The 27020-nt window shown below is 43.4% G+C and overlaps 2 protein-coding genes across 2 annotated transcripts in view; both read left to right on the plus strand.

Annotated features, from left to right (window-relative positions):
• Positions 1 to 2648: 2648 nt before the first annotated feature.
• Positions 2649 to 24139, plus strand: lamb4 (laminin, beta 4). Its single transcript, XM_064342735.1, has 35 exons — positions 2649 to 2848; positions 4640 to 4695; positions 5618 to 5775; positions 7425 to 7560; positions 7926 to 7999; positions 8120 to 8308; positions 8447 to 8510; positions 8672 to 8886; positions 9152 to 9272; positions 9696 to 9884; positions 10389 to 10544; positions 11017 to 11129; positions 11361 to 11440; positions 11676 to 11829; positions 12184 to 12309; positions 13062 to 13247; positions 13342 to 13454; positions 14084 to 14204; positions 14619 to 14796; positions 15723 to 15866; positions 16198 to 16429; positions 16789 to 16946; positions 17061 to 17285; positions 17694 to 17911; positions 18143 to 18239; positions 18370 to 18739; positions 19179 to 19342; positions 19646 to 19845; positions 20374 to 20577; positions 20681 to 20825; positions 21143 to 21350; positions 21591 to 21726; positions 21819 to 21989; positions 22689 to 22845; positions 23246 to 24139. The coding sequence occupies exons 2-35, from the start codon at positions 4659 to 4661 to the stop codon at positions 23377 to 23379; spliced, it is 5373 nt and encodes a 1790-aa protein (XP_064198805.1). The 5' UTR covers positions 2649 to 2848; positions 4640 to 4658; the 3' UTR covers positions 23380 to 24139.
• A 2319-nt stretch (positions 24140 to 26458) lies between these two features.
• The window catches only part of lamb1a (laminin, beta 1a), a 28987-nt gene continuing 28425 nt past the window's right edge, over positions 26459 to 27020 (plus strand). The window contains exon 1 of the mRNA XM_064342742.1: positions 26459 to 26661. Coding sequence (XP_064198812.1) covers positions 26634 to 26661 — 28 coding nt within the window. The 5' untranslated portion in view covers positions 26459 to 26633. The remainder of the gene's footprint in view (positions 26662 to 27020) is intronic.

Raw genomic sequence — 27020 nt, forward strand, 5'->3', positions numbered from 1 at the left:
TCAATTTTTTTTAAATGAATTTGGTATTTTTAAATGAACCATGGATGAAGTTGCAGTCTGAGTTAGTTTCAGCAAAGACGGAAAACAACAATAGATAACAAAATGGAAATAGTTATTTACAAGTAAATGTAGAATGTCTACACATTGTAGTCAGATTGTAGTCAGCTGGAGAACCCCCTGGACATGTGTTGGGACAGTGACCACTCAAGTCTATGTGTTGGTCATGTAAGACAATGTGACAAAATAAACAAATTAATTGATCCAGTCCAGCTAGGTAACCTCCTGAAAAAGTGTCAAAATGGAATGGCATTAGTGTCACAAAAATAATTTTTCATATAATTGACTTTTTGTCAAATTTGCATAAAAATGTGTTATTGACCGATGAGTTATTACTGACATATGGTAATCTACAAAATGAAAATGAAAAAACAAACAAAAAAACTATTGATTCTCATTCAAATCAGAACACTATTCCTCTTCATAATTTTCAAGCTCGCAAGGACAGAAAAACCACTGTGTTGAAATACAGGGTCTGTTCCTCTCAGGTTTCAGGCATTTTGATTTAGTCATTTTGCTTGAGTTCTGAGCGTAGTGCAGTAATGCTGATTGGTTGTTGCAGGCAGAAAGTAAAACAATGTAGACCAATAGCAGGCCAAATAACTCTTTAGCTGTCTGACTGATGAAATGTTGAATGGAGTGAACAGCCTTGTATTATTTTAATATATTATTAATTCCGACGCACAGGCCTTGAGTCTGTCTGTGACAAGGGGAAAGAATGAAGCTCATTGTTCCTTCGGGACTTTCTGTAGAATTATGTAAACTGACTGAATAGCAAATTAGCTTTCACTGGATCTGGAGAATTTGCACAAAGCAAGGCAAATACCATAGCAAGTCCAACTTAGCCCTGAAGATATAAGATATAGATAAATAGACTATGCTCATTTTATTTTTTGCCGTTGGTTTTTTAAAACATATACCTGTCAGGACAGCAATCTTAAATTATAACAAAATGTATGGTGTACAGTAATTTAAGTAAGACTCCCACAATTCTGTTTGTTTTTTGTTTTTCTAAATTAAAAAAAAAAATCCTCATTTGATCTTGCTTGATAGGTTATCATTCCTGAGGCTTCATAATTAGCCTATAAATGTCATACATTTACAAATTGTGCTGTCTCAGTATTCTTGGTGTGAGTAGTTGAGCTGTACTGAGTAAACAAACTCAAATGAATGGTATATGGTCTCTATCTATATTCCCATTAATACTTCCTGTTAAATTATTCACTGGTTGTCCATAATGAGAGAAGACCCATGACTTTACGCCCCTGAGGAAAACAAAAACAGAACTCAGGAAGGTTAATACCTGAGGTCAGTAACAAAAGAAGGATGGAGCCATCTTTAATAACCAATACCACGGCACTGAACAGTGATAATGTAGTTAGCTAGTATTCTGTATAGGTACAAATGAAACCACATGTCAGCAGTAATGAACTAGATTTCTCCTGATACTCGCGCTTTTAAATTAAAGCTCCCATTAAATAAATACTACACGGATAATGTGGGTTTGTAATGATCCCAGTGGCCATTGTTTTAAATAACATTTCACTGGTCCTTTGCCTACACTGATGTAATATGTGTGTCATACGTTAATGGCTGTTTTCCAAGCACTGTCTGTGGTTGCACAAACAGTATTGTTGTGGTAAAAGAGAAAGGAGTAATCTCCTAATTAGATCAGTGCTTTACTCTCTGCTTGTGCTCCTTGGTGGTCTCCTGTGCGTTACATAATATTTAATTCCTGCTGCTGGTTCAGAATCTTTTTGAATGAAATATTTGAAATTCACACAACCTCTTTATGCCCAAAGACTTCCCACACATTTAATGTTGTGTCTCTGTTATATCTAATGAGCGGACAGCATGGTTACATTACATTACATTACAGGCATTTGGCAGACGCTCTTATCCAGAGCGACGTACAACAAAGTGTATAACCATAACCAGGAACAAGTATAACAAAACCCCTAGAGAGAAGTACCGGTCCAAGTGCAGGGAACAACTGTGGTTAGAACCACATTGACAAAGTATACAGTCTCAGACATTAGATGCTCTTTCTTTTCTACTTTCCCTCTTCCTGCCTTCAACTCCCTATCACCTTCTGTATCTTCCCTCACATCAATCAACCTCTGACCTCTCAGACATAATGGAACTACAGGTCCCATCACTCCTGCTGTTAGGAGATGACTCAGGCTTATGCAGGTCTTTAAATTCACAGGTATACACATTGCCCCCTTGATTTCCTCTATTATTGCATATTTGTCATACTGATAGATCTTCAGATCTTTAGACAAAATGTAATATTAGAAGGTATACCTGGCTGTGTGTGTGTATTTGAGTGTGCATGTGTGCACATGTGTGTGCAGGAAGAGCAGGGAATTCTGCATCTGTGTAAGCATGTGTGTACGTGCACGTCTGTTCGAATGTGCATGTCTGTTTTGTCTGTTCGAATGTGCATGTCTGTTTTTGGGCATACAACATATGTGTGTTATTGTGGTGCGTGGATATCAGGCCAAGCTTTCTGTCTGCGTGTCATGGTGTCAGTTGCTAGGTGCGACTGAGGGCTCAGTCTATTGTCTGCATCCTATATACAGTAACAGTGCACACTGCTTTGGTATTGTGCCCGGGACTGATGATCATAAATCAGAGAGGGATGTGTCAGGCTTGAATGAAACTCAACCCGCTCGCACCACACACCCCCGGGGGGAACATTTCTCCTCACTTCTGAACAGAGCTCAGGTGTGTCTTTACATGCCGAAACTCTCGATGTCATTACTGCTCAAACCACAGCTCGGCACAGGTAAGACACATATAGAAGAGATCTGCTCTGGAGCGCAATCAGAAACATTTAACAGAATATAATTAAAAGCTGCAGAGCTATATCTTAAATAAAACTTATAATCTGAAAGTGTGGGCTACAGTGGAACGTTATAGGTTGCACAAAATGTTCTTACTTTCTGGAATGCAACTCCACGTGCATTGAAAATATTTAATTTTGTGATGTGTTTGAGGCAAGATTGAAATGCAAGAATTGAGTGCTGCTGATACTTCATAAATCTACTGTTAAATTATCTGGAAGCTGGCTGGCCTCAGGTAGACCTGGTAGGTAGTTGGCTTGGCTGTTCATAGATCCACTTACTGTAGATATGCTCGCTCCAATGTGCTTAGCATGTGGCACTGAGTGAAACATATGCCGCAAGTCGTCAACCTGTTGTGTTCTATGATTTAGCATTTAGAGATGCATTATGCTAAGTTGCTGAAAATGTGCATAAATAGCAACAGTGATTAACTGTGATTCTGCAGTTAGCCGTAGTGGAATATCTTTGTGCAGACATCTCCCAACGTTGGAAAAATAAATTAGAATTCGTGTTTGCTCCCCCTCAGGAATGTGGGACCAAATATTACCTGTTAACGGCTGAAGTAAGACTATTGAAGTTGAATTAACAGCAGACATTCTACTGTTTGTGTATGTGTGTATATGCATTTACATGTGTATGCATGTACCTTGCTGCGCATACCACTCACCTCGCTTGAAGGCATTATTTTGGCGCCATAGAGACATACAAAGCAAATACAATAGGAGGTGAAGGGGGTTGCACTACTCAGATTACACTACTTCTCATACTGTATATATTCTTTACCTTGAAATTCAATCAATAATTGCACTTTGCACTGCAAGACCATTGCTGCACCGATATAATTTAAATGAATGTTCGGTAGGGTTGTGTGTGCATGTTAATGCATCCTCGAAACCGTAATGCTGAAAAACAGAGCTGTTGAAACGACTCCTATGCAGATGCATCCAGGCATGGGAACCAGGGATTGACTGGAGAAAATGGGTCTGATGGTCTTCTTTCAACATTTAAGGATACATCTGCAGCCTTTTTCTCTTCATCCTTCTGTTGGTTTCTTATTAAATTTCCATCGACCCTTCTGTGTCTGGACAGGAGTAGAGCGAATTTGACTTGGATTTGTACTGCTAGGGTAAAGCCGTCATCAATTTTGCATTGACAAATTTTGGCTTAAAACATTGACAAAGACAGCATTCCTTTACTTTGAACCAGATGGGGAGGGCGTGGGGGTCAGAGGGGTCAAGTGTGGCTTGGTTATAAGGCTGAGATGGAAGTTTTATACCTCAAGGCTTCATCTGTGTGTCAGGGTCAAGCAGGGAGGTCAAGGTCATTGCTTCTTACAACAGGGATCTGTCTGTGCTCTGCTATTGCAAAACGTTAAAAGCAGACTGTGCTTGTCTGTCAACGGCCCTACCTCCTCACTTTTTCCACAGTTTTTTCAGTGTCGTTTTCTGCATGTGAATGCTTGCATTTTTCTTCAGTACAGGACTGTATTCAAATTTGAACCCCTCATGCTCATCTTACCAGAATATAGCTTAACCAACCGCAACTTGCCGTCACAAATGAACTGTTCTTTTTTCCCTAAAGGTCTGGAATTCTTTTGTTATTGCCCAATATCTCTATGTATATTCCCCCTCTCTCTCTCTCGTTCTTATTCTCTCTCTCTCTCTTTCTCTCTCTCTCTCTCTGTCTCTCTCCCCCTCTCCCCCCCCCTTCTCCATCTCTCTCCTTCCTTGCAGCCATAGCTGTAATGCTGTAATGATCACTGTTGGCACCCCGCTGATCTTGGTCTTGTGTAAGTTTAATAAACATCACGCTGACACTCTGGTTTCTGGTTGACAGGGAAATTGTGTGTAAAGAAAGTTCCACTAAGCTATTTGATTCAGCAGCGGAAAGATTAAAATGTCTGCTTTGTCAGAGAAAAAGAATCTCTCTCTCATTATTGTCCATGACAGCATATATGAACAGACATGTGAACACTTGCTGAAATTGGGGAGAGAATTTTTTTACTTGCTGACACTTGTTTTTTACCCCTACTGAATACACCTCATGCTCAGCGTTTTCATACATGAGGCATCGTTTTAAATTGAATTCATGTAAATTATTTAATGATGCATTTCACTGAATAACATTCATTCATTACCAAATAAACACAATACAAACTAGATTTGTTTGAAAATGTTTGCCATTCCTAAAGGGCAAATAATTTTGTTCCAGGTTCCACAATCTGAATTTGTAATCATAATTCACTTGCATTATATGATGCTTTTATAAACTGCAGTATAACTGAAGGTTATTGCAGATATGATTCATTTTCCCCCATTTGGAAGACCATACTGTATAATTTACATTTTTGAAGACAGTGGGCAACACTGAATTCAATTTGCATTGTTATACAGTAATACTGATAACAATGAATAACATATGAATAGCCATTCACAATTGCTATTCTTTTTTTAACTGGAATAATAGCATTAATCAACAAAGAATTGATTAATGTTTGAAGATCATTCCCGAAAGCTTTCTAGCAACTGAAGGAAGTTTATGTTCTTATATTTATCATAACTTTCTGGGAAAAAGTTAAATAAATAAATTTGTTAACTGAGATAATGCTACTGTACAGCTCAAAGTGCAACGTAAGGGGAAGTGGTGGTTCTTGGAACTGCTGGTCCTACATTCTAGAGGTTTTTGCGCAATTTGTGTTTGTCCCTGCTCAGATCTGGTGGGGGTTGTCCAGCCACAAGATGACTGTAATGGCATTTCCTGTCACCCCCAATTGGGTGACCTCATGGTGGGGCGCAACGCTCAGCTTTCAGCAACCTCCACCTGCGGACTGGATGGGCCCCAGAAATACTGCATCTTAGGATACTTGGAGGTTGGTTCTTAAAAATGGACAGTTCATCTTCTCTCCTGAAATAGGGGGGAAAATATAGCATTTTTCATATTGAGTTATTTTTTTTGTCTATAGCACCTAAGTATAAGGCTTATTTTGTAAAAAAAAATATATATACTGCACAGAGCAGGCTATAGGATTGTGGTGGCAGTAAGCAAGAATGTTTGTGAACGAACCAATCGCAGACCAGGATTCAATCACCGCAGACATATAAATAACAAAACTCTACAATTAAAATGTATTACAAAAAATTAACTTTAAACTTGAATGCTGTGGCCTAGAGATGGCTGTGGCCCTAAAGGACTGCGTAGCATGTTTATACCAGCAGCCGGCTATGTAGCTGCACATCCTCTAACAAACAAATTAGCACTTGCACTGACTAAACTGCAGCCTATGAAGCAGTATGGACCATTCATTAATGTAGTAATCAGCGCAAAATGAGCTTTAATGGCAGTTCTCCAAGTACTCTGATCTGGATCAAACACATTCTCTTCTTCAGATCTCGTAACTGTGGATGTCTTGATTTGTATTGACCCAAGGACTACCACGATATTTAAATGCTTTACTTTTAGCTGCTAGAATATTTTCACAACCAACCTCAACTATTCTCTTTCCTTTCACAAGTGAAATTTATTTATTATTTCATGAAATTGAATTAAATGCCCTCTGCTGTGGGCTGGTACAAAGGTGAAAATTAAATTAAAATCAAAACAAAATAATGTTGAGATGGTATGTTCCCAATCAAATCTCTTTTTTATGTTATAATCAACCAACATTTTTTTTAAATCCAGAATTGAACCTAAAAAGCCAAATCAGAGAACACTGCATCTTTGTAAATATAAATATAAATATACATAATAATATTTCTGTGCACCAACAAATGGCAGCTTGACAAAGTCAAGTTTGTGAATGTGAAAAAAGATTGCTGACAAAAATACACTTAATCGATAAATCATGATGAACAGCAAGTGATAGTACTTAATAAATATTTAAGTCAATGTAGGTGTGTTGTTAGAATTTAAGGACTGTATAAGTACATGAGTACATGAAAGCACACGAAAACTACTGAGAAGAGGCTGTTCTATCAAGGCTCAGCACTGTGGTCCAAAGAATTTGCATACAGCCATTAACGAGGATTGACACCGTAACAAAGACCTCTCACCTCCCTGATGATCCCTTTGGCTGACATGCCTCAATCTGCCACATTCGTAAGTCATTATCCTGGCATTCCTTCAGAGCACCAAGGACCGGTTCATATCTTTTGGCAGTGCTCAACTAGCCACTCCTTTTCCCTGCACACTTCACATCCTCTACCTCTCCCTTCAGATAGGCATGTCAGTATTTTTCTCTTTTTGCATTTGTTTGTTCCGCCTTTGCTGAGCCAGAAATAGTGTGCTCTTTAAAAACTGTTGACAGTAACAGCAAGTGAGAATAAATCCAGGCATTTTAACCTGATAAGGTTAGTTTTACGGGCTCATGTTCTTGCATTCCATGTTACAAGTAACATGTTTTTGTGCATTGCTACTTATTTCTGGCATACTACTTTCAATGCACTATGGTTACACATTAACTACAAAGTGGAGAGCTAACATTTTTCATGGCATGCTTTTTCCTCCTGGTTTGTGCTCTAGGATGAACAGAAATGCTTCATCTGTGACTCCAGGCACCCATACAATCGCTATAACAACCCTAACAGCCACCAGATCGAGAACATCATCACAACCTTTGACCCAGAGCGCAAGATGAAATGGTGGCAGTCAGAGAATGGTGAGTCCCAAGGGCAAATGTGTAATTGATTTTGATTTCCTTTTGAAACAATGGAATTTGCTGTGTGTGTGTGTGTGCGTGTGTGTGCGCGTGCGTGCATGTGTGTGTGTGTGCATGCATGTGTGTGATTGTAGAATCTCATTTTTAAATGTGCCATCATGAATTAGAAACTAATTAGCTGTAGTGCTGAAGACACCAAGGTAAAGATTGACTCCAGTGCATTTGAATACCTTCACTACATCAATCTTTCAACTTCATCTTCATAATATAAATGGCTGTTTTCCTTAAAATATTTCAGTGTAGGCCTCACTGATAAATGAAATTATAAAGCAGACATGATAAATGTAACCTGTGTTAAACTGTAGGTGTTCATCAAGTCAGTATCAAATTGGACTTGGAATCACTCTTCCAGTTCAGCCACCTGGTTCTCACATTCAAGGTAATAGCTCTCACCCGAGCAGACATTGTATGCTTTACAAAGCTATGTGCTGCAAACTAGTTTTAAAAAGCAGCTCTTAACTTCCTGTCCGATCTTGTAATTTCCTGTGTTCTCTGCCAGAGTTTCCGTCCCGCCTCAATGTTGGTGGAAAGGTCTAAAGACTATGGAAGGACCTGGAAGGTGTTCCGTTACTTTGCGGAGGATTGTAGGTTGTCCTTTCCTGGAATCTCAGAGGGACCGGCCGACAGCGTGGATGATGTCATCTGTGACAGCCGATACTCGGGGGCGGAGCCTTCCACAGACGGGGAGGTACCCTGGGTTTTGTAGTGAATAGTGTCACGAAAGGGTACCTTTAACTTGCATGCTGTCATAATTGTCCACCATTTGTCAAGAAATGGCAACATTAGAGTGATGGGAAACTGAGTTTTGGTGACAATCGTTTTTCAGGTTGTGTTAAAGGCCCTGGATCCCAACTTCCGGATAGATGACCCCTACACTCCTGAAATACAAGGTTTGCATAAATCGCTTCAGCTGTTAATCTTGACATTTCCTATGTTCCATGAAAAAACATCGTCATAAGCAGTCAGTGCGTCACAACTATCTTCAGTGCCCCCCCTCCCCCCTCCCAAATCTTTCACAGACACAAGATTCACGCCATGCCTTCCCCCACAGACCTCATCACCATGACGAACCTGCGCGTGAACTTCACACGCCTGCTCACCCTGGGCGACACGCTGCTGGGTCGGAAGCGGAGGAACCCTGAGGAGAAGTACTACTACGCCCTGTACGAGATGGCGGTGCGGGGCAGCTGCTTTTGCAACGGGCACGCCGCCCAGTGCGTGCCCGCAGAGAGCACCCGCGGGGACGTCTTCACAGAGCCCGGCATGGTGGGGCTGCCAATCGCTTCTGATTCTCATACATACCAGCTACAAACAATGCACCGTTGCTTTAAAAAACATAAAACAATGAGATGGGCTTCAGAGATATAGTGGTGGATGGAACATTGGAAAAGCTGACGAGTGAAGTCAGATGAAGGGAAGAGGCTTCCTTTCCTTTGTAGCGATTATTTAACTTACTGTTAGATGCCTTTAAAAATGTGATTCTTCTACGTGAGAAGTTCAATGGATATAAGGGCCAGTTTTTCCCTCGCAGGTTCATGGTCGCTGCGTCTGTCACCACAACACAGCAGGGAATAATTGCGAGCGATGCCAAGACTTTTACAACGACACCCCCTGGAGGCCAGCTGGACAGTCAGATTCGTCAGCCTGCAAAAGTAATGCATTCCTCTCTACATCAAGGGCCAAATACTTTATGGATGGTCTCTGTTGTCTACTGGCACCAGATCCAATCCCATGTGATCATAATTATTTCTGAATTGTTTCTTAATTATTTCCATCTTCCACTCAGGTATATTTTTTCTGGATAAAGACATAATACGTTTCAAGTTGTGAAGAGAATATCATCTTTTTGACTACTCAGCATATGCACACTTGCAATCCTGGAACTGATTGTTTTTCCTACTATAGTCTTTAATCTGCATGTGGACCTTTGAGAAAGCAGTGTTGTGTGTGCTCTTTACAGCATTATGCTTTAATGTGACTTTGTGTGCATGGCAACAATGCCATGTGAATATGTAGGAGTTCTTGCAGGGACATCACAATGACACTCAATGAGAGGTTCACATATATTCCTCCAGGGTGTAACTGCAATGGCCACTCAGACCAGTGCCACTTTGACATTGCGGTTTACCTGGCCAGTGGGGAGGTCAGCGGGGGCGTCTGCGATGACTGTAGGAACAACCGGGTCGGGATTCACTGCGAAGAGTGCAGCCCTTTCTTTTTCCAAGACCCCCGTGTACCCACCGATCATCCAAATGCCTGCATCCGTGAGTTTAATTCTGTACCCTTCTCTCCTCTCACAGGAAAAGGTTGTATTGACGAGTCTCCCCGAGCCATTCCATCTTACCCCTTATATATGAAAAGATCAAAGCCAAACACCAAGTCATCAAATAAAGACACAAAGATAACAATGCAGTACATTGATGATCCTGCTTGAGGTACCTCTGTAAGCATACCACACGGGTTAACCTTTGTATCTGGCTGGGTGCTGACCCCTAGGTATCAAGTTCTTCAAGGTCCATCAAGGTCTACACGTCACCCCATGACATCGGCTTCCCAACAATACAAAACATGATTACACTGTATTATGGACAGCCTATGTTTTACATAATGATCAGACCCAGCTGAATCCCTGTCAGCACAGTAAACAGAGTCTGTTTTCCTTTGGGGTACACTTCTGTAAACCGCCTTGCCACAAGAACTTCCAATACTATCCCGCTCTCACCATGGCCTCGGATGATGCGCATTGATGATGCTCTTTCTCTCCTTAGCGTGTGACTGTGACCCAGAAGGCTCGCTGAATGGTGGGCTGTGTGACCCCAACACTGGCCGGTGTGTCTGCAAGAACAACGTGGAGGGGGACAGGTGTGACCGTTGCAAATATGGATTTTTTGGATTGAAGCAGGAGGATCCCGATGGTTGCCAGGGTATGATTCAATTCAGAACTCTCCTTCAGCACGAACTCTTTAACAGAAGGCCCTGTGGATATAACACTGAATGGTGTAACTGCAGTTTGAGTTGTACGATCATCCAGCCGACACAGCTATAGTGTAGCCATCGTCACCCTCCTGTTCGTGTTGTCAGACGTTCACGGTAGTGCAGAATTTTCAGAATACTTACGCTGAGGCTCTTCGATTTGTCAGATGGACGGATAATAACACTCTTTCTGATTTTCTGCTATATATTTTAATGACATTTCAATTTTATCCATTTCTTTAAGAAGTAATACTTTTCTAACCGAATGGTTTCGATTATACACATTTTTGAATTGCATAGATATGGTAGTGACCATCATTTTCTGACTCTGTCCACCTATTCTGTACTGTGCTCTCTTTGTGCTTCTGTACCTGTGTGGTTATGGTGCTTTTCTGATCACATGCCTCCGTTGTCTCTCCTCAGCCTGCAGGTGTAATGTTCTGGGCAGCGTTCAGACACCATATCCATGTGACCAGGTGACAGGGGTGTGCATATGTCAACGGCTTGCCATCGGACCACTGTGTGACCAGTGCCTGGTAAGACCTGCTTCGTAAAATGCACACACGTAATTCTTTCTCTTATTATGGAAAATGGGGGTTAATACAGAAATACAGAAGTAAGGTTAAAATTCTAACAAATTAAGAGCAGAAACACAAGTGCACACATACACACACACACACACACACACACCTCACATGCTCAAGCACACACACACACACACACATGCTGTGCTGGTTAAAAGACAAATGACCTGTTCCCACCTGCAGCCAGGTTACTGGGGCCTGGGAAACACTGTGCACAGCTGCTCTCCCTGTGACTGTGACATTGGAGGAGCCTACAACAGCAGGTGTGTGAGATACATTACTGTCAAGCAATTCGACTGTGAAAGGACAAAAGACACAGCTACCGTCTGGCATATAGATTTTTAAAACCTATTACGTGAGGATCATGCTAGAAATGAGAAATTGCATTGCTCCTGACTGCGTTTTGTCCATAAGCTTTATCGAGGTTACAATTGGAAAGACATAGTCGATCATGCTGTATTTCCTTGATTTATAGCGCTTGGAGTGTTGTCACTGCAGGTGCAGTCCGGTGGATGGTCAGTGTCAGTGCCTTCCCAACATGATGGGGCGCACCTGCAATGACCCTGCGCCCGGGTACTTCCTGGCCCCGCTGGACTTCTATCTGTACGAAGCGGAGCGTGCCGCCCCCATTGAGCGCCGCGGCTCCTCCTTGGTAGGATCACACATTTCTTTGACCTGAAGGTCAGAGGTCAGAGGTCAGAGGTGGTGACGCTGAATTGATAGCAGTGCTCTAAAACTTTCTGGCTGTGAGAACAGTCCAGTAGGACACACGCGCAGAACCTTGGAAATGAGCCAGTAGCTGTGACTGATGTCAATCCAACAGATGCAGATGTAATCTTGTAACAGTGGTGACTCTTTGTTGCAAGCATACCAATGGAAACATGAAGCCTAGCAAGAAATTAGCCCTTTCTTTTTTGTCCACATCTGTAAGTCCTCTGCAAGATCCAGAAATGTCTATCTCTGTGCTCTTGACTGAAGTGGGGGATCCACACTGTCCTCTCCCCAGGCGAACCCCACTTTGATGCCAGAGTGTGAGGAATATTACCGGGAGAGGGGGTATGACCTCAAATACCGTGATGGGCAATTCGTCCTCGTCAAGAGAACCAAACGCAGGGCTCGGCAGAGGAGACAGGTAGGACACAATGTCCATGTTCCATGACTTTCCTGCAGCCAAGTGCCAATTATTCATATGCAGCCCACAGGTGCCCAGTTGACCAGCAGGGGTCGCTATATAGCGCTGAAATGCAGACAGCTGGCCAACTGTCTCCCATACCATAGGTGATGCAATCGGCAATTTCTCTTCGCCCTATCGACCTACCGGTCACAGTCAGCACTGGCACTGGCACAATCTGGATGGCTCAAAACATTATTAAAAAACATTCTTCATATTATCATCACAAGTTAAATTCCATTAAGTCATCTCAAGTGCTCAGAGAAAGAGGTGAATGGAGCTTCTATTTCATGCCAAACGTGCCAACTAATAATTTGATTAATTTTGGCCATTATCTCATCTCTGTTGATCATTCAGTGACTACATAATCAGGCTATGAGGAGAATGACTGCTCAATGTTTATGAATATTGACACTTAGCCCAAGTCAGGGGCAGTGTAGTTTAATTGATAATGGTGTAACAAGATAAAATGTCCACCAAGAGAATCATAATGCTTTTCCTCGATCTATGTGGTGGGAAACAATCATTTAAAATGAGCAACCTGATCTGCAGTGTTAAAAGTGCATGCGTACAACTTGTCCTCTTGCACCTGCACCCTTGTGTACAGCATTTTGTGCTGTACGTAAATCCACGTAATTCATATCAAGTTGAGAGGAAACCTGGAGCTGTGTTATCCACCTGATTAATGGCCTTGTTATGTTGTGGTCTATTAGAGCTCCATTCCTGTGGAGCGTGGTTCAGCCCATCAGCTTATTCCCCGACAACGGACAGAAGGCCAAGCGGTCACGTGGACCGGACCCGGTTTCGTGCGCGTCCAGGATGGGGCGGGGCTAAGGTTTACCGTCAACAACCTACCCGCCTCCCTGGACTACGCCTTGATCATCCGCTTTGAGCCGGAGGTGAGGGAGCTGCCGAATGACAGATTTGAATTTGTGTGACCATGGTAACAGTGCACCAGTTTGCTTATGGCGTGTGCCATTCTGTACTCTGAAGACCTCGGACAACTGGGCGGCCATCGTGAAAGTCCTCCTCGCTGGATTGCCCGGTGATGAGGTCTGTCCCGCCCCGGGGGAGAAGCAAACCGTCGTGCTTTCTGGTTCTGGCAGGTAGGACACCTCTACACAGCTCACACTGGGGGGGGGGGGGGGGGTAGAGGGGGCACAGGGCCAGAGAGTTTATACAGCTTCAGTTGGAAGCCCTTGCCTCATCACTCACCAACAGCCCCCCTTGTGGATTGGGCACCGCAGTCTGCTGGCACCAGCTTCACAAGAGGAGCATTCATCCTTCATAGTTGTTGTAATTGTGTCTCGGCTGGTCCTGAGGATCATTCTAAAGTATGCATTATGTTGAATTTTGTTATATCAGAAACACATTTTAAATTAGTATTACTGGTAATGTCACGGCAAGAAGTACTCCGGGTACTCCGGTTGCCTCCCACAGTTGAAAGACATGCAGGTGGACTAATTGGAAACTCTAAAAATTGCCCATTGGTATGAGTGTGTGAGTGAATGGTGTGTGTGTCCTGCGATAGATTGGCGGCCTGTCCAGGGTGTATTCCTGTCTCTCGCCCAATGGATTTTCGGATAGGCTCCAGCACTTCCCGCGACCTTGCTCAGGATAAGCGGGTATAGATTATGGATGGATGGATGGATGGATGGATGGATGGGTGGTAATGTCTTCCTGCCTTGAGCAAGGCCTCTCAGCACCATGGGTTGATGCCATGTTCCCCCATCAGAACCTCACTCCTGGATCCCTTCATGTGCCTGAACCATGGAGGAGAGTACCACATCGACATTGTCTTCGAACAACGCACTAACGATGACCCACAGCCCAGCGCATTCATCCTCATAGACTCGGTGAGATTGCTCTTGTGTGTGAATTCAGCTGTATTTAACCCTCCTATTATGTTGAAATTTTTATATCGCGCCTTGCATGTTTAGGGCCAGATCAACCCTAACCTTTTAAACCAATATAAAATTATTGTCATATTGACACTTTGTGTTATCATCTGTTTTAAGTCTGCCAAATAACTAGCCTTTTATCCCTAAATATAAAACAGTTCTGAGAAGCTTATCATTTTAAACCCATGCGGCAAGTGAAGGTTCAAAACCTTTTTGGAAAAGTGCCACCAGAATCACCCACAATAAAACGTTTTGAAGGTTTTGCACATTTTTTACTGCTACAGAGCCTTAGGTCAAAATGACTGCACATTGGTGCAGGTTGGACTCTTGGGCGTGACCAACATTAACAGAACTTTTTTCCTGCTTTAGATCGGGCTCGTCCCGAAGATCGACTCCCTGCAGAACTTCTGTTCGGACCTGAGCCTGGATGAATTCCAGCGGTACGGGTGCATTGGGCTGGGGGTAGACGTGGGGCTCCCGGTCCTGCCCGAGGTGTGTGAGAAGCTCATTATCAGCATGTCAGCTCGGATCCACAATGGCGCTGTTCGTGAGTACTCTACACTCCCACTTCTGCCTCTGGCTCTGTAAGATAAGCTTTCCTCTCTAGTAAGGCTTGCAGACTTGGGGATTTCCCCAAAATGTACAGACCTTTGTCAAGGCTTTTTTTTTCATACTCTTTCTAATTTTTATTCACAAGCCCCCACTCGTGAATCTTTGTAGTGCTGCTCTGGAAATGTGCCTAGTTTTATTAATAGGGCCATGGAATGTGCATCATTAACTCAGCAATAGCTCCCTCTGGTGGTAAGTTTCATCAGCACAAGGTTGCTCATCTGTGAAAATCAAGCCCACATTGCAAAAATATTACAAGGCTGTGCGTATTTACAGGTATTTCAAAAGCCTGAAAATGTACTTAAAATAACTGCCTGCATCTCGAGATGCCGCATTACAAATCACAGAAAACAGTCAGAGAGAAGCTATAAGGGATTTTTGGGTGGGAAAACACAACAAATGCAGAGGTACTCCGGACATCTCTGTTCATCTGGCCAGATGCCAGCATTCAGGGTGATATCATTTCCTGTTCTGTTTGATAACAGCATAGAAACAGAAAAATGGATATCTGGGTGAGACAGATTAATCCAAATCGATCACTATTCCCACTGTATAATACAATAGAAAGGGATTAAAAATAAGTCCCCATTAGTAACGCATGGGAGGACATAGCCATACAGATCAAAATATCTTTGAGATTTATGATTTAATGTATAATATCCTTTCACAGAAACATGCTGATCTAAATTAATTTGTTCCACTCTCCGATTTATACATAATAGAGCCATAAGCATAAATAGTCTGGTGATATTTGAAATATTATTTTCAAAATGTGCGCCATTTGATTTTTCTGTGTGTATATATTTGCACCCATTACCAATACCTGTGTGTGCATGTGTGTGTATTTGTGTGTGTGTGTTACAGGCTGCAGGTGTAATGCTGAGGGTGCTGTCAGCACCTCATGCAGTAAGCTGGGTGGACAGTGCCAGTGCAAACCTAACGTGATTGGCCGCTGCTGTGACTCCTGCGCTCCCCAAACGTTTGGGTTCGGACCTGACGGCTGCACACGTACGTCACCGTGGACATGAGTTTCCTTGGCGATGCATGTTTACCTGACCACAAGATAAAGGATGTGACTGTACTAAGATTAACCAGTGTGAATAGGTTACATGAAGCATGTGCATTAGGAGGTCAGGATAACCATGATCGAACCTGTCATGTTCATCACAGTGAACTAGGTAAGGTGGAAGTGGTGCATTGTACTGGAGAGACACTACATTTCCCAGCTGCCATTGCTGCTTTGTTTAAATGAAAGTCCAGTGATGGTCTATACTCTGTACCATGGACTGTATATTCCCAGCACACATCAGGGCCCCACCCTCTCTTCCCCTCTCCCCAGGCTGTGACTGCAACCCACACGGCTCCATAGAGCAGCTGTGTGACCAGGTGAGCGGCCAGTGTTCGTGTCGGAAGGAGGTGACCGGTCGGCAGTGTGATCGGTGTCTGCCTAGGCACTTTGGCTTCCCCCAGTGTCGGCCATGTCAGTGTAATGCACTGGCAGACCACTGCGACCCCACCACTGGAGTCTGCCTGGCCTGCAGTGGCCACTCCACTGGACCCAACTGCGAGAGGCAAGGAGAAAACAGTCACTCTTTCTGCTTTTCATTCATTCATTAGTTCACTCACTCACTCACTCACTCATTCATTCGTTCATTCATTCATCCACTCATTAATTCATTGTTCTTTCATTAATTAATTTATTCTTTTATTCATTCATACATTCATTTTCTCACTCATTCATTCAGACTGTCTCTGTTTTCATCAGCCATTGTTCATTCATCAGTTAAATGGTTATTTAACCCCTCTGCTCTTTTCTGTAGCTAATGAAGTAATGCGCTCTTTGACAGTTTCATTTATGTTTTGTTTCACTGTTTTACATTCCTTCATTTTCTATGCCCGCGTGCGTGATGCCGTCCCGGTACTGTTCCAGGTGTGAGGAGGGTTACTATGGCGACCCCGCCTCCAGGGAACCATGCGAGCCCTGCCTGTGCCCTGGCTCACAGACCAGCGAGCGTTTCTTCGCCCAGTCCTGCAGCAAAGACCCCAACACCCAGCAGGTCCGCTGCAACTGCAACCCAGGACACACAGGTCGGGGCCATGGCGGGCGGGGGCCGGTGCTTCGACACGCATTTGGAGACAGGATCCTCACTGGACAGAAGTGTACCTAACCCTTGTTCTCCGTCCCCACCCATCCTGACCCAGGTGCACACTGCGACGTCTGTTCCCCTGGTTTCTATGGTGACCTGACATTACCGGGCGAGCGCTGTGACGAGTGTCCCTGCAACAACAACATCGACCCCCTGGACAGGAACGCCTGCAACTCGGTAACGGGCGAGTGCCTCCGCTGCCTGCACAACACCACCGGGCCCCAGTGCCAGAGCTGCAAGCCGGGTTACTATGGAGACGCACTGGCCCAGAACTGCAAAGGTACTTTATATGCTGCTGTTCCAGAGCGTGTATAAGTGACACGTGCCTCCCTCAGCACCCTCTCTATCCCTCACTCTCCTGCTCTGACCGCCTTTCTCTCTTTCTCTGCCTCTCCCAAATTTAAATTCAAAATGGATTCAGATTAGTAACACACATAAGCTGGATCCAAAACAATAAATAGAAAAAAGAAATTGGTTAAAGATGTTTAAACAATTATATTTCCAGCAGTGAAAATAAAATAGTAACTTGTTTATATCCACTGTATTGGCCTGTGACTGTGTCTGCCGGTGACTGTGTTTGCCCTGTGACTGTGTTTGCCTGCGCTTGTGATTGCCCTGTGACTGTGTTTCCCTGTGATTGTGTTTGCCCTCTGACTGTGTTTTTTCCTGTGACTTATTTCTCCTCCAGCATGCTCATGTGATCCCCGGGGGACAGAGATCACTCTATGTCCAGTGGGAAACCCCTGCCGGTGTGACCAGCTGACAGGAAACTGCACCTGCCGGACAGGAGTGGTTGGCGCCCTTTGTACCGAGTGCGCCGATGGGTTCTGGAACTTCGAGGGCGCATCCGGGTGCCAGCCGTGTGACTGTGACCCTACCAACTCCCTCAATAACCACTGCAACAAGGTACTAGTGCGACCAGTGCAAATTCGTCACGTAAGTCCAGAATTCAATGAAATTTAATATTCTCTCTTTCGTCTGCCTCTCTCTCACCCTCCCTCTTTCTCTGTCTGTCTCTCTCTCTCTATCTCAATGCCCCCTCTCTCTCCCCCTTCCTCTCTCTCTCTCTGTCTCTCCCTCGCTCTCTCTCCCTCCCTCTCTTTGTCTGTCTCTACCTCTCTCTCTCTTTCTCTGTAGACCACAGGACAGTGCCAGTGTCGTCCTGAGTACGGGGGGAAACAGTGCGATGAGTGTGGAGAAAATTACTTTGGGAATCCTGACCTCCAGTGTATATGTAAGGGCGTCCCGCGTTCTGTCGCACGCTGAAATCCTGTGCAGATGTCGGTCCGTTCGGCATACAGTTCCGCGGAGTGAAGCCTCTCTCTCTCTTCTCCCCGTCCCCTCCCGCCCCCTTCTGTTTCCAGCCTGTGACTGCAACATGGAGGGCACGGGACGTCCCGCGTGCGACTCCTACACGGGCGAGTGCATATGCCGCCCGGGGGTGACGGGGATCTTCTGCGACGAGTGCGCCCCGGGCTACGAGTCCACGTTCCCCAAGTGCGCCCCCTGCCACCCCTGCTCGCTGCTGTGGGCCGGGAACGTGACGGACGTGAAGGCCGCCGCGCAGAAGATGCGCTCTCTCGTCCCGGGCCCCGGGGACAGGCCGCAGCCCGACTACGAACCCCAGTTCAAACGGATGAAGAAGAAGCTCGCCCAGCTGGCCGAACTGGTCGACCGCTCCAGCCTCTCCCATCCAGAGATAATGGACGCGGAGAAGCTGTGTAAACGCATACAGTACGATCGCCCTTAACACTCCTAACAGCAATAAAACAAACCCTCAAACCATCGTGCTTCCTTACAAATACACAGGAAGCTTCTCTTGCTCTCTTCACCAGAAGAGTGTTTCATTGGCCAACAACATTTTATTTCTTGATATATTGATCGTTTGTCATGGAACGCATTCTGTTTTTATGTTTAGAAGGCCTCAGTACTGTATTTGACACAACATGGGAGTCTGAGAGTGCTGTTTGAGATTAGCATTTTGTTTACTCTGGACCTCACATGTGTGAACCCTTTGGAACTTTGTGGCACTTAGTATGCCTATAGGATGCACCCCAGACCTTAGTTTTAAAGATTTACTGTCATAATTAGCCTATAAGAGGAAAGCTGCCCAAATGATAACATATTACTTTCACTTCACTTTTGTGTTATTCTTTTTGTTTCTTGTTCCCAGGACGTTAAAAGACTCAATCGATCCCCATGTGATCATAATCGACAAGACAGCACTCCTGAACACTGATATTGATAACATCAAATATGAGTTCAGCAAATTGCTGGATAGATTGATCGAAAAAATCAAACCGATCGGCCCCAAAACAGATCTAAAAGAGGTGACGGGTAAGTTCCTCTTAAAACAAATGGTGCTGGGGTGGCGTACTACATCAATGGGATTTTTTAATGCTACTGAGATTCAGTGCAGTATGACTGCCCTGGTGGTGTGGGTTGCACTCCCTATTCACTTTCATTAGCTCAAAGGCTGTTTTTCATACTTAGTCCCTGGGTGCAGTACTACATTGATGTTTTAAGAAATAAATGGTCCTAAACACACTAATACATGTTCCCCATATTGATTAATTAATCAGAAACACTGGTATATATCTTATTGGTCTGCTCCGTATGGTTTATTGATCGTCCAATCAGAGGCCCTGGAGAAGATCAAGAAATACCACGCGAAGGATGTGGAGGCTGAGAAACAGATGAAACAGGCCAAGGCCATGCTGGAGTCCTCCAAGGACAAGCGGCGGGAGGCCAAAGACAGACTGGACCGCTGCAACAGGAAAGACTGGGCCAGCCTGGAGAGGATGATAAAGTCCCTGAGCGTGTCTGACCTCAACGAGGATGTGAGTGCCTAACATAATCAGCATTACTTATTTATAACAGACCTCTCCAGTGATATCGCTATGGTAACACAGTTGTTCACCAGCTGTTTGTTAAGTGTGATCTGGAACACCTCATAATTTCCCTGATTTCTACACTTTCAATAACCGGCATGTCTCACGCCATTCCACATACTATGGTGTCAGTCACACGATAAAGCCTCAGCCCAAATCTGAGTTTGTTCCAACAATGACTATTGTTACTCATGTATCTATACTTCATTACTGATCAGATAATCATCTACAGCAGGTCAAGAGTCAAACTTCAGTCCTGGAGGGTTGCAGCGTCTGCTAGTTTTTTAAGTGTTTCAGCACGAGTCATTAATTAAAGTCATTGATTCGTATACATCCTTACATTTGCTGGTGAAATTCAAGTGAAATACTTTGCCTCTTGGCTAATAGAGGCTTGCGGTTCTTTTAACAACTGAGCTGCATTGCCACTATTCATTTATGTACAGTAACTACCCCAAAGTCCCACTCTGTGCCCCCCAGATCTGTGGGGCTCCGGGAGACGCTGAATGCTCGGAGGCAAAGTGCGGTGGGGCTCTGTGTAAAGATGCCTTGGGGGCCCGGAAGTGTGGGGGTCCCAACTGCAAGGGCAGCCTACCTGTGAGTCAGGACGCCACAAAAACCACAGAAAAGACGAAGAACGCCATCTTGGACCTTCTCCGCAAGCTGCGTGACTCGACCGCTGAGGTGCTGACGCACGGGCCCATGTGCTGCATTTGACTTTTTTTTTTTTTTTTTTTAAATGCCATTTGATTGATGGTTGAGGGAATGTGTTTACGGTTACTTCCAGATCAGTCGGGCAAAACAGCAAGCCCAGGACACCAAGGACCAGGCAGAGAAGATGATGAAGAAGATCGATGACAGCAAGGAGAAGTTTGAGAAGGAGAAGAATGGCACCAAAGATCTCATAAAACGTGTCAAGGACTACCTCAAAGGTAAATGCCATAATCTGCAGACTCCCTCCCACGCAGAGACTGAGCCATTACTGTGCATTCTCACATTGAAGTGTTGCAATATCTTTATAATATACCTTTGTAATATTTGAGCATATTGCACTACATTTCAATCTTGTTTAAAGGATGCTGTACTTTTACAAGACTACTGTGAACCCTGGAAACTGTATACCTCCTCTGAGATACTGTGCCAAACTCACATTCACTATAATTCAAATTAGCACCCCCTCTCCCATATTTTGCTTGTATAATATAAGTGATTGTGTGGTGACAATTGGTTTTTGATAAACTGCCCTCAGATGAGATGGTGACACCAGAGGACATTGAGAAAGTGGCCAGGGCCGTCCTGGCAATCAACCTTCCGGCACCCCCTGATGCAATCCGGGCCATGATTGAGAAGATCCGGGACGTCCTGGTCAACTGTAGCGACCTGCAAGAGAACCTGAAGAATTTGCAGGACCAGGTCAAAACTGCCCAGGATCTGTTGGAGAAAGCCAAGGAGGTCCAGTAAGAACCCAGCCACGCTGCACCTAGCCACGCTCTTCAAATGTTTTCTTAAAAAACATTTGGTCCAGAACATTCAGACTCAAAAATTTTAGCAGTACTACCTGATTAAACCCAAATATTTTCACTCACATACCCAACCACGCCAGAACATTCTCACACATAAATCCAAAGAACAGGTTTACCTAATCAAAAAACCCTCTTTCTCATACATTCAATTATGTAATGTTGTACTATTTTAAGGGACAAAACTAAGAATATTGATACCGGCAACATAAAGAAAGCAATAGAAGATGCAGAAAAGGCACAGGACGTGGCCAAGAAAAATCTGGAGGAGGCGGAACGTGACAAGGACACCCTGGACAACAAGCTGAAAGAGGTAAGGGTTCACACTCTCCCAAAATGCATACTGCTTGTATTGCATAAGGTGTGTGACTTAAAGAGCTGCCTGTTTTCCCTCGTCATTGATAGATTGAAGGGAAGTTGAGCAACACAGAGATTAATTTGGACCCCCAGAGGATTAAAGACCTGCTGGATGCAACTGAGGCCCTGAAGAATAAAACGGAAATGAACAGACAACAAGCAAAGGATGCGAAGGCTGCAGCTGATTCTGCTCAAGCCGATGCCAAAGACGTTGAGCAGGTAGAGGATATTCCATATTCACTGGGTCTCATGCTGGGGGGAAGAAACTGGGCTCTAGTGTGGTGGTGCTTCCCAATCCTGACTGCACGATTGGTTGCAAAATTGCTTAGGAATAGAGAGTTTGAGTCCATGGGTTTGTACTTGTATCATCGTGCAAGATGGGCGGTTTTGTACTTCCAGTCTGTGTGCCAACCACACAATTGTCTGTAGCTCAACTGGTGGACAGCACAGAGTGAAATGAAGAAACAGCTGGCAGAATGCAATCTGGAGGAGAGTGCGTGTGTTTCTGCTGTACTCTCAGCAACAGTATAGGTTTATGAATATGGCCAGGCATTCAAAATAGGGCACCAGAAAAAAACCTAAAGGCTCTGGTCTTGCAGGCATGATCATAGTGTATGTACAAGGGAAAATGTTCCCGGTAAAAGGAACAATTCAGCATGGGACCCATTGCCTTTGCGATGCAAGACCTGGAGATTCCATGAGCTTGGCATTGGCCTTGTTGTTTGTGTCCGTGAATGCTGAAAACAGAATGTAAAACTACGCCCACTGGCTACTATGCTGGTGGGTGGAGCACCTGATGGCTAGTCCTTCACTGAAGAGGGCTACAGCACATGTTGGCCCTCTTACCCAGTGGCATTATGGATCCTTTGTGATAGCTTTCTGTTGCCTGCTTGTAACCAGTTGCATGCATCGTTCCAGGACCTCAAGAATGTGACTGATCTCTTTGAAACCTTAAAGAAGATGGGACCAAATCAGAGTCCCGGTAGTGGTGAAGTCAATGACAGATTGAAAAACATTACAATGGAAGCAGAAAAACTTGCAAAGGAGGTTCAAGACAAAATGCAACAAGCTAATGGTAATCCTTTAAGATTTTTCAATCGTATTTCCTCAACAATACATGGGTCTCTTAAAAGCCTTCCTGAAAAAATATTTTTATTAATAATTCCATTTAAACACAAATTGTTGTAGAATATTATAACAGTACTCTCAATATGAATTTGAACTTGGAAAGGACAGTCCAATCATTATCACCCAGCCTTTAAGTTATCAAAGGCAGGACAGACAGGTAGACATTATAGATAACTGTACTTACCTGGCATAAAATAGGCTTTCCTGATTTGGCCCATGTTATTATATTGTGAATTTCATTCATTGGTAAATGAAAAGAAAATAAATATCAGAATTTGTTGCTATATCAAAACAGATATTCCTTTGGTTCTCCGGTTTCATGAACACTGTTTCTGTCTGTGTTCTAGACCTGGAAAAAAGAATTGAAGACCTTGTGAAAAAAAAGGATGAAAAAGAAGAGGAAGTTGCCAAACTTCTGGAGGAAGCCAAGGCACTCAGGATGGACCTTGCGGAACGAGCTGCAGTCTACATAAACTGCTAGTCCTCATGGATGGAGGACTAAAGTAGCCTGAGAAATCACCATGGGTTAACTAAGCTAATTAGTTTTATTTACATGTTCCATTTGTCATTATGGACAGTGACAAGATGTAACCTTAATGGTCCTTAGGTTATATTCGTGCCATTGTTTCCTGTTCAGGCAACAGAAGTGCATTGTGGTTTGTGTTTCAAGTGTATTGTGGATTTGCTTACTTTTAGAAATAGAGAAAGTATGTGTGTGTGTGTGCATTTGTGCGTGAGTGTGTGTGTGTGTGAGAGAGAGAGAAAGAGAGAGAGATAGAGATAGATAGAAATACGCAATAATAATATCACATGTGCTTCACTTTGACACAAAAGTGTGGTCTAATTAGGCCTATAGACACCTTAGTCTGTATTGTAAATCTTTTATGTTCTGTGACTCATGCCTAAGAGAAATTCTCTGTGTTACCACAAGGAGGTGTTATGTGACCATCGCCGAATAAGCTTGACATGAGGATGAATATTGTTCATATTGTCATACTGCTTTTCTTAATTATATTTCTTATTTTCTGAAAGAGTGTGTAATTGTAGTTCAATGAGATTCCTTTTATTTCTTTTAAATGAAATGAAAGTATCCATCCATGCCAAAATGTATAATAAAAACAATAAGGTTTGGAGTAGCTCCAGCTGTTCAGGAATGTTTTCCATGTAATTACTTTGAACTGTAATTTTCACACTGGAATGAGCTTGGTATATTATGGAATTAAATCAAGCCTACTACACCATTTCTGTTTGGCATCAATTTGAAAACAGTCTCACAAATCTATCGTAGATTTCTGACTTCTTTTCTTGAAGGCTGCCATCCAACAGATCCCACATCCTCCAAACCTCCTTTATCTTTACCCTCTTTCTCCCTCGCTCATGCCCCCTAAGCCAATGCTCACGGCTCCCTCATGATTTTGTGTAAAGGTTGGTAGCACAACCAATTGTGTGGTATTACCTACCCATGTCAGTCTTGGCAGAGAATAATGCAAGAGCTGGTTTACAAGAATGGGGACTGTGATGCAATATCTGACTTTATGCCACTAAGCATTGGTAATGATTACTTTTTTTGACCCTTCCTTGCCAGCACCTCCCAAGCAGAATTTTTTAAAAGGGAACATGCATGGGTGCCATGTGGGGTGATGGGTGGGGGGGTGTTAGAACGATTCCAAGAACCCTGACTGACAGAGGCCCACAGAAAATAGGATTTTCTGGGGTGGTGGGGCCCAATGTGAGCTGGTGGTGCCCCTGGGTTCAGCTTGTCCTGGGATTGGCCAGTTTGGGCAGGTTCAGACAGATTCCAATTGTTCCATACAAACTGTCACTCTAAGACTTACTTTATCAGCTGCTTAAGGGGCCTCCCAGCAGATACCGAAGAGTAGCCACTGCTCATTAAAGAATGGTTCCGTTATGCTGCTTTCGCTCCGTCTTGCCGCCATAGGATCGTGTTTTTATCAAATATTTTCCTTCCGCTGGTTGAACAAACTGCAAGGCCCATGTCTTTGATTATCTGATGGCCGTAGTGACCCTCCTCCCACCTCCAGCCCTCAAGCCTCTTCAGTGGGGTAATTATCTGCTCTCATGCAGAGATGCTTCCATGCAGCGATTGTCCAGATCAAACGTTTTTCCCCAAGGCAGTCTGAACACACCGTTTGCAGAGGAATTCAGTCACCAGAGGCCACTTTTTCATGCCGACTTATTTCTGGTTATTGCTCATGTCCCAGGCTTGATTTCTTAATTAAAGAACAATATTTACTTGCTGCTGGGGTAAATAACTATAAGTATAATACCTACCTAGCTGATCCAGGGAAGCCGGTATGTTCCATGTCAGAATGCTAACCTGATATTAACTGTAGTTGAGATGTAGGAGTTTACTTGGTCCATAAACTGGGGAATAATTAGATTGCCAGATTATTATTTTTTCCGGGACACTATTGGACCTCTTATTGACTATGGGCACTATAGGCTCTTTAATAATGACCAATTGGAAGTCTGAATCTTGGTGTTACACCTCATCAAAAAGATGGCATTTTCAACAGCATGTGGCCACATGTCCAGGCATTGATTTTTCACTTTGTTCCACAAGGCTGCTACTTACTGCTTGTGCCACTAAGTTGTGTTAAGAAAATGTATAATAGCAATAATAATCATTATCAATACCATAACAGCAACATGGATTTGGATTTGCAGGTTTCATTCCCAGATGAGACACTGATGTTCTGTCCTTAGTGCATTTTTACATATTAAACACAAACCTGCACCAGAGGTACTGCATTGCTCTAATAAATATATCTGTGTAAGTGAATACCATACCAAACATTTGTGGCAACAGATAATGTTGTTTGCTAAGCAAATTATGTATGCAATTTAAGTCACTCAACACAAAATGTAATTATAAAAGATTAGAGGTATGTGTCTGTTTGGATTAACCCTTTGTTTTATGCCCTGAGCCACCGTAGGTTGTCTTTGTCTGGTGGAATTTCTTTGTTCAAGATGAGAGGTGTAAGGCGGGGGGTTGGGCTTTCAAAGCTACATTGGTTATTACTAATGCATCTTAGAATGTGTGCAACTTTAAAACTTATACTTGCCTTCACAGTAAGAGAAATAGACGCTATAATTGTTACTTTTTTACATTGCAATAAATCTGCTCCGAGCTCAGTGCGTTCCTTATTTCGGGCAAGTCCCGTGAAGTTGTCCGGATAAGGAGTCCTTCTCTATAGTGTGACTGTCCTGGCTGTTGAGCACCTATTTAGTCCTCTTTTATTTAACTAGCTTGAAGCAAGTTGGGCATCTTCGTTTTGATACCATCTGCAAAAACGTGCATGCTTACACTGTAGCACATGTTTGTCTCGATGGCATTATTCTTCCATAAATTAACAGATCACAGTACCAAACACACTCTGTAAAAATTGCGGGCCAGTTGTAATAATGTTGATTATTCAAAAAAAGAAACAAAAAAACGAATAAAACCGAATTTACTGCTTGACTGGACACAACCTCGCAGTTAGAGGCAAGGTAACGTTTCAGGGGAGGGAATCTCATTGTGCGCATGCCTTTGGGTGGGGAGAAAATCGAGAGAATCTGGCCGTGATAGAAGAGGGGTGGAAACTCGTGGGATGCGGAGTTGGCTTTGGGGCTCACCACGACCTCATACTCACGGAATTAATCTCCCACGCACAGCCGGGGGTGTGAGGCTAGCGAGCAAACCGAAGGACACCAATGGTTTAAACTTCAAAAATGTTGTTTCAAATTGCAGCATTTTTATGTAAGTTTTAAAATCGCCATGTGTTCAATATTTCTGAGCATTTTTTCATTTGTTTTTGCAGGGCTTCCTTTGAATTGTATTTTGAATTCTCGTTTCGTGCCATGCAGGATGTTATTTGTAGCATCTGTGTAAACAACTTTGTCACTGGTCTAGCATACTAGGAAAAGTAACAATAATCGCATAGTTGTATGTTTAAAATGTGTTACACCCTTGAAGGTCTTGGATTTGTTTGGAATAGTATTTTGTAATATTCATGCAAGCTAAAACAGCATCGTTGCTAAATGTCTTGGTTGTCAAGTTTTCAAATTTTGTCAAGCCTGAGTGGAGTTGCGGGCGAACAATTTCTATCGGTTTCTTCA

The sequence above is a fragment of the Anguilla rostrata genome, chromosome 7 (genome assembly GCF_018555375.3).
Source record: "Anguilla rostrata isolate EN2019 chromosome 7, ASM1855537v3, whole genome shotgun sequence".
In the NCBI taxonomy this organism is placed as follows: Eukaryota; Metazoa; Chordata; class Actinopteri; order Anguilliformes; family Anguillidae; genus Anguilla; species Anguilla rostrata.

Bases quoted from the DNA above. Each gene is read 5' to 3' on its own strand.
- lamb4 (XM_064342735.1), top strand. From the start codon at position 4,659: ATGATCACTGTTGGCACCCCGCTGATCTTGGTCTTGT. The intron at 8,511-8,671 runs GTTTGCATAAAT...CTTCCCCCACAG, and splicing joins CTACACTCCTGAAATACAAG to ACCTCATCACCATGACGAAC. The intron at 8,887-9,151 runs GTGGGGCTGCCA...TTTCCCTCGCAG, and splicing joins TCTTCACAGAGCCCGGCATG to GTTCATGGTCGCTGCGTCTG.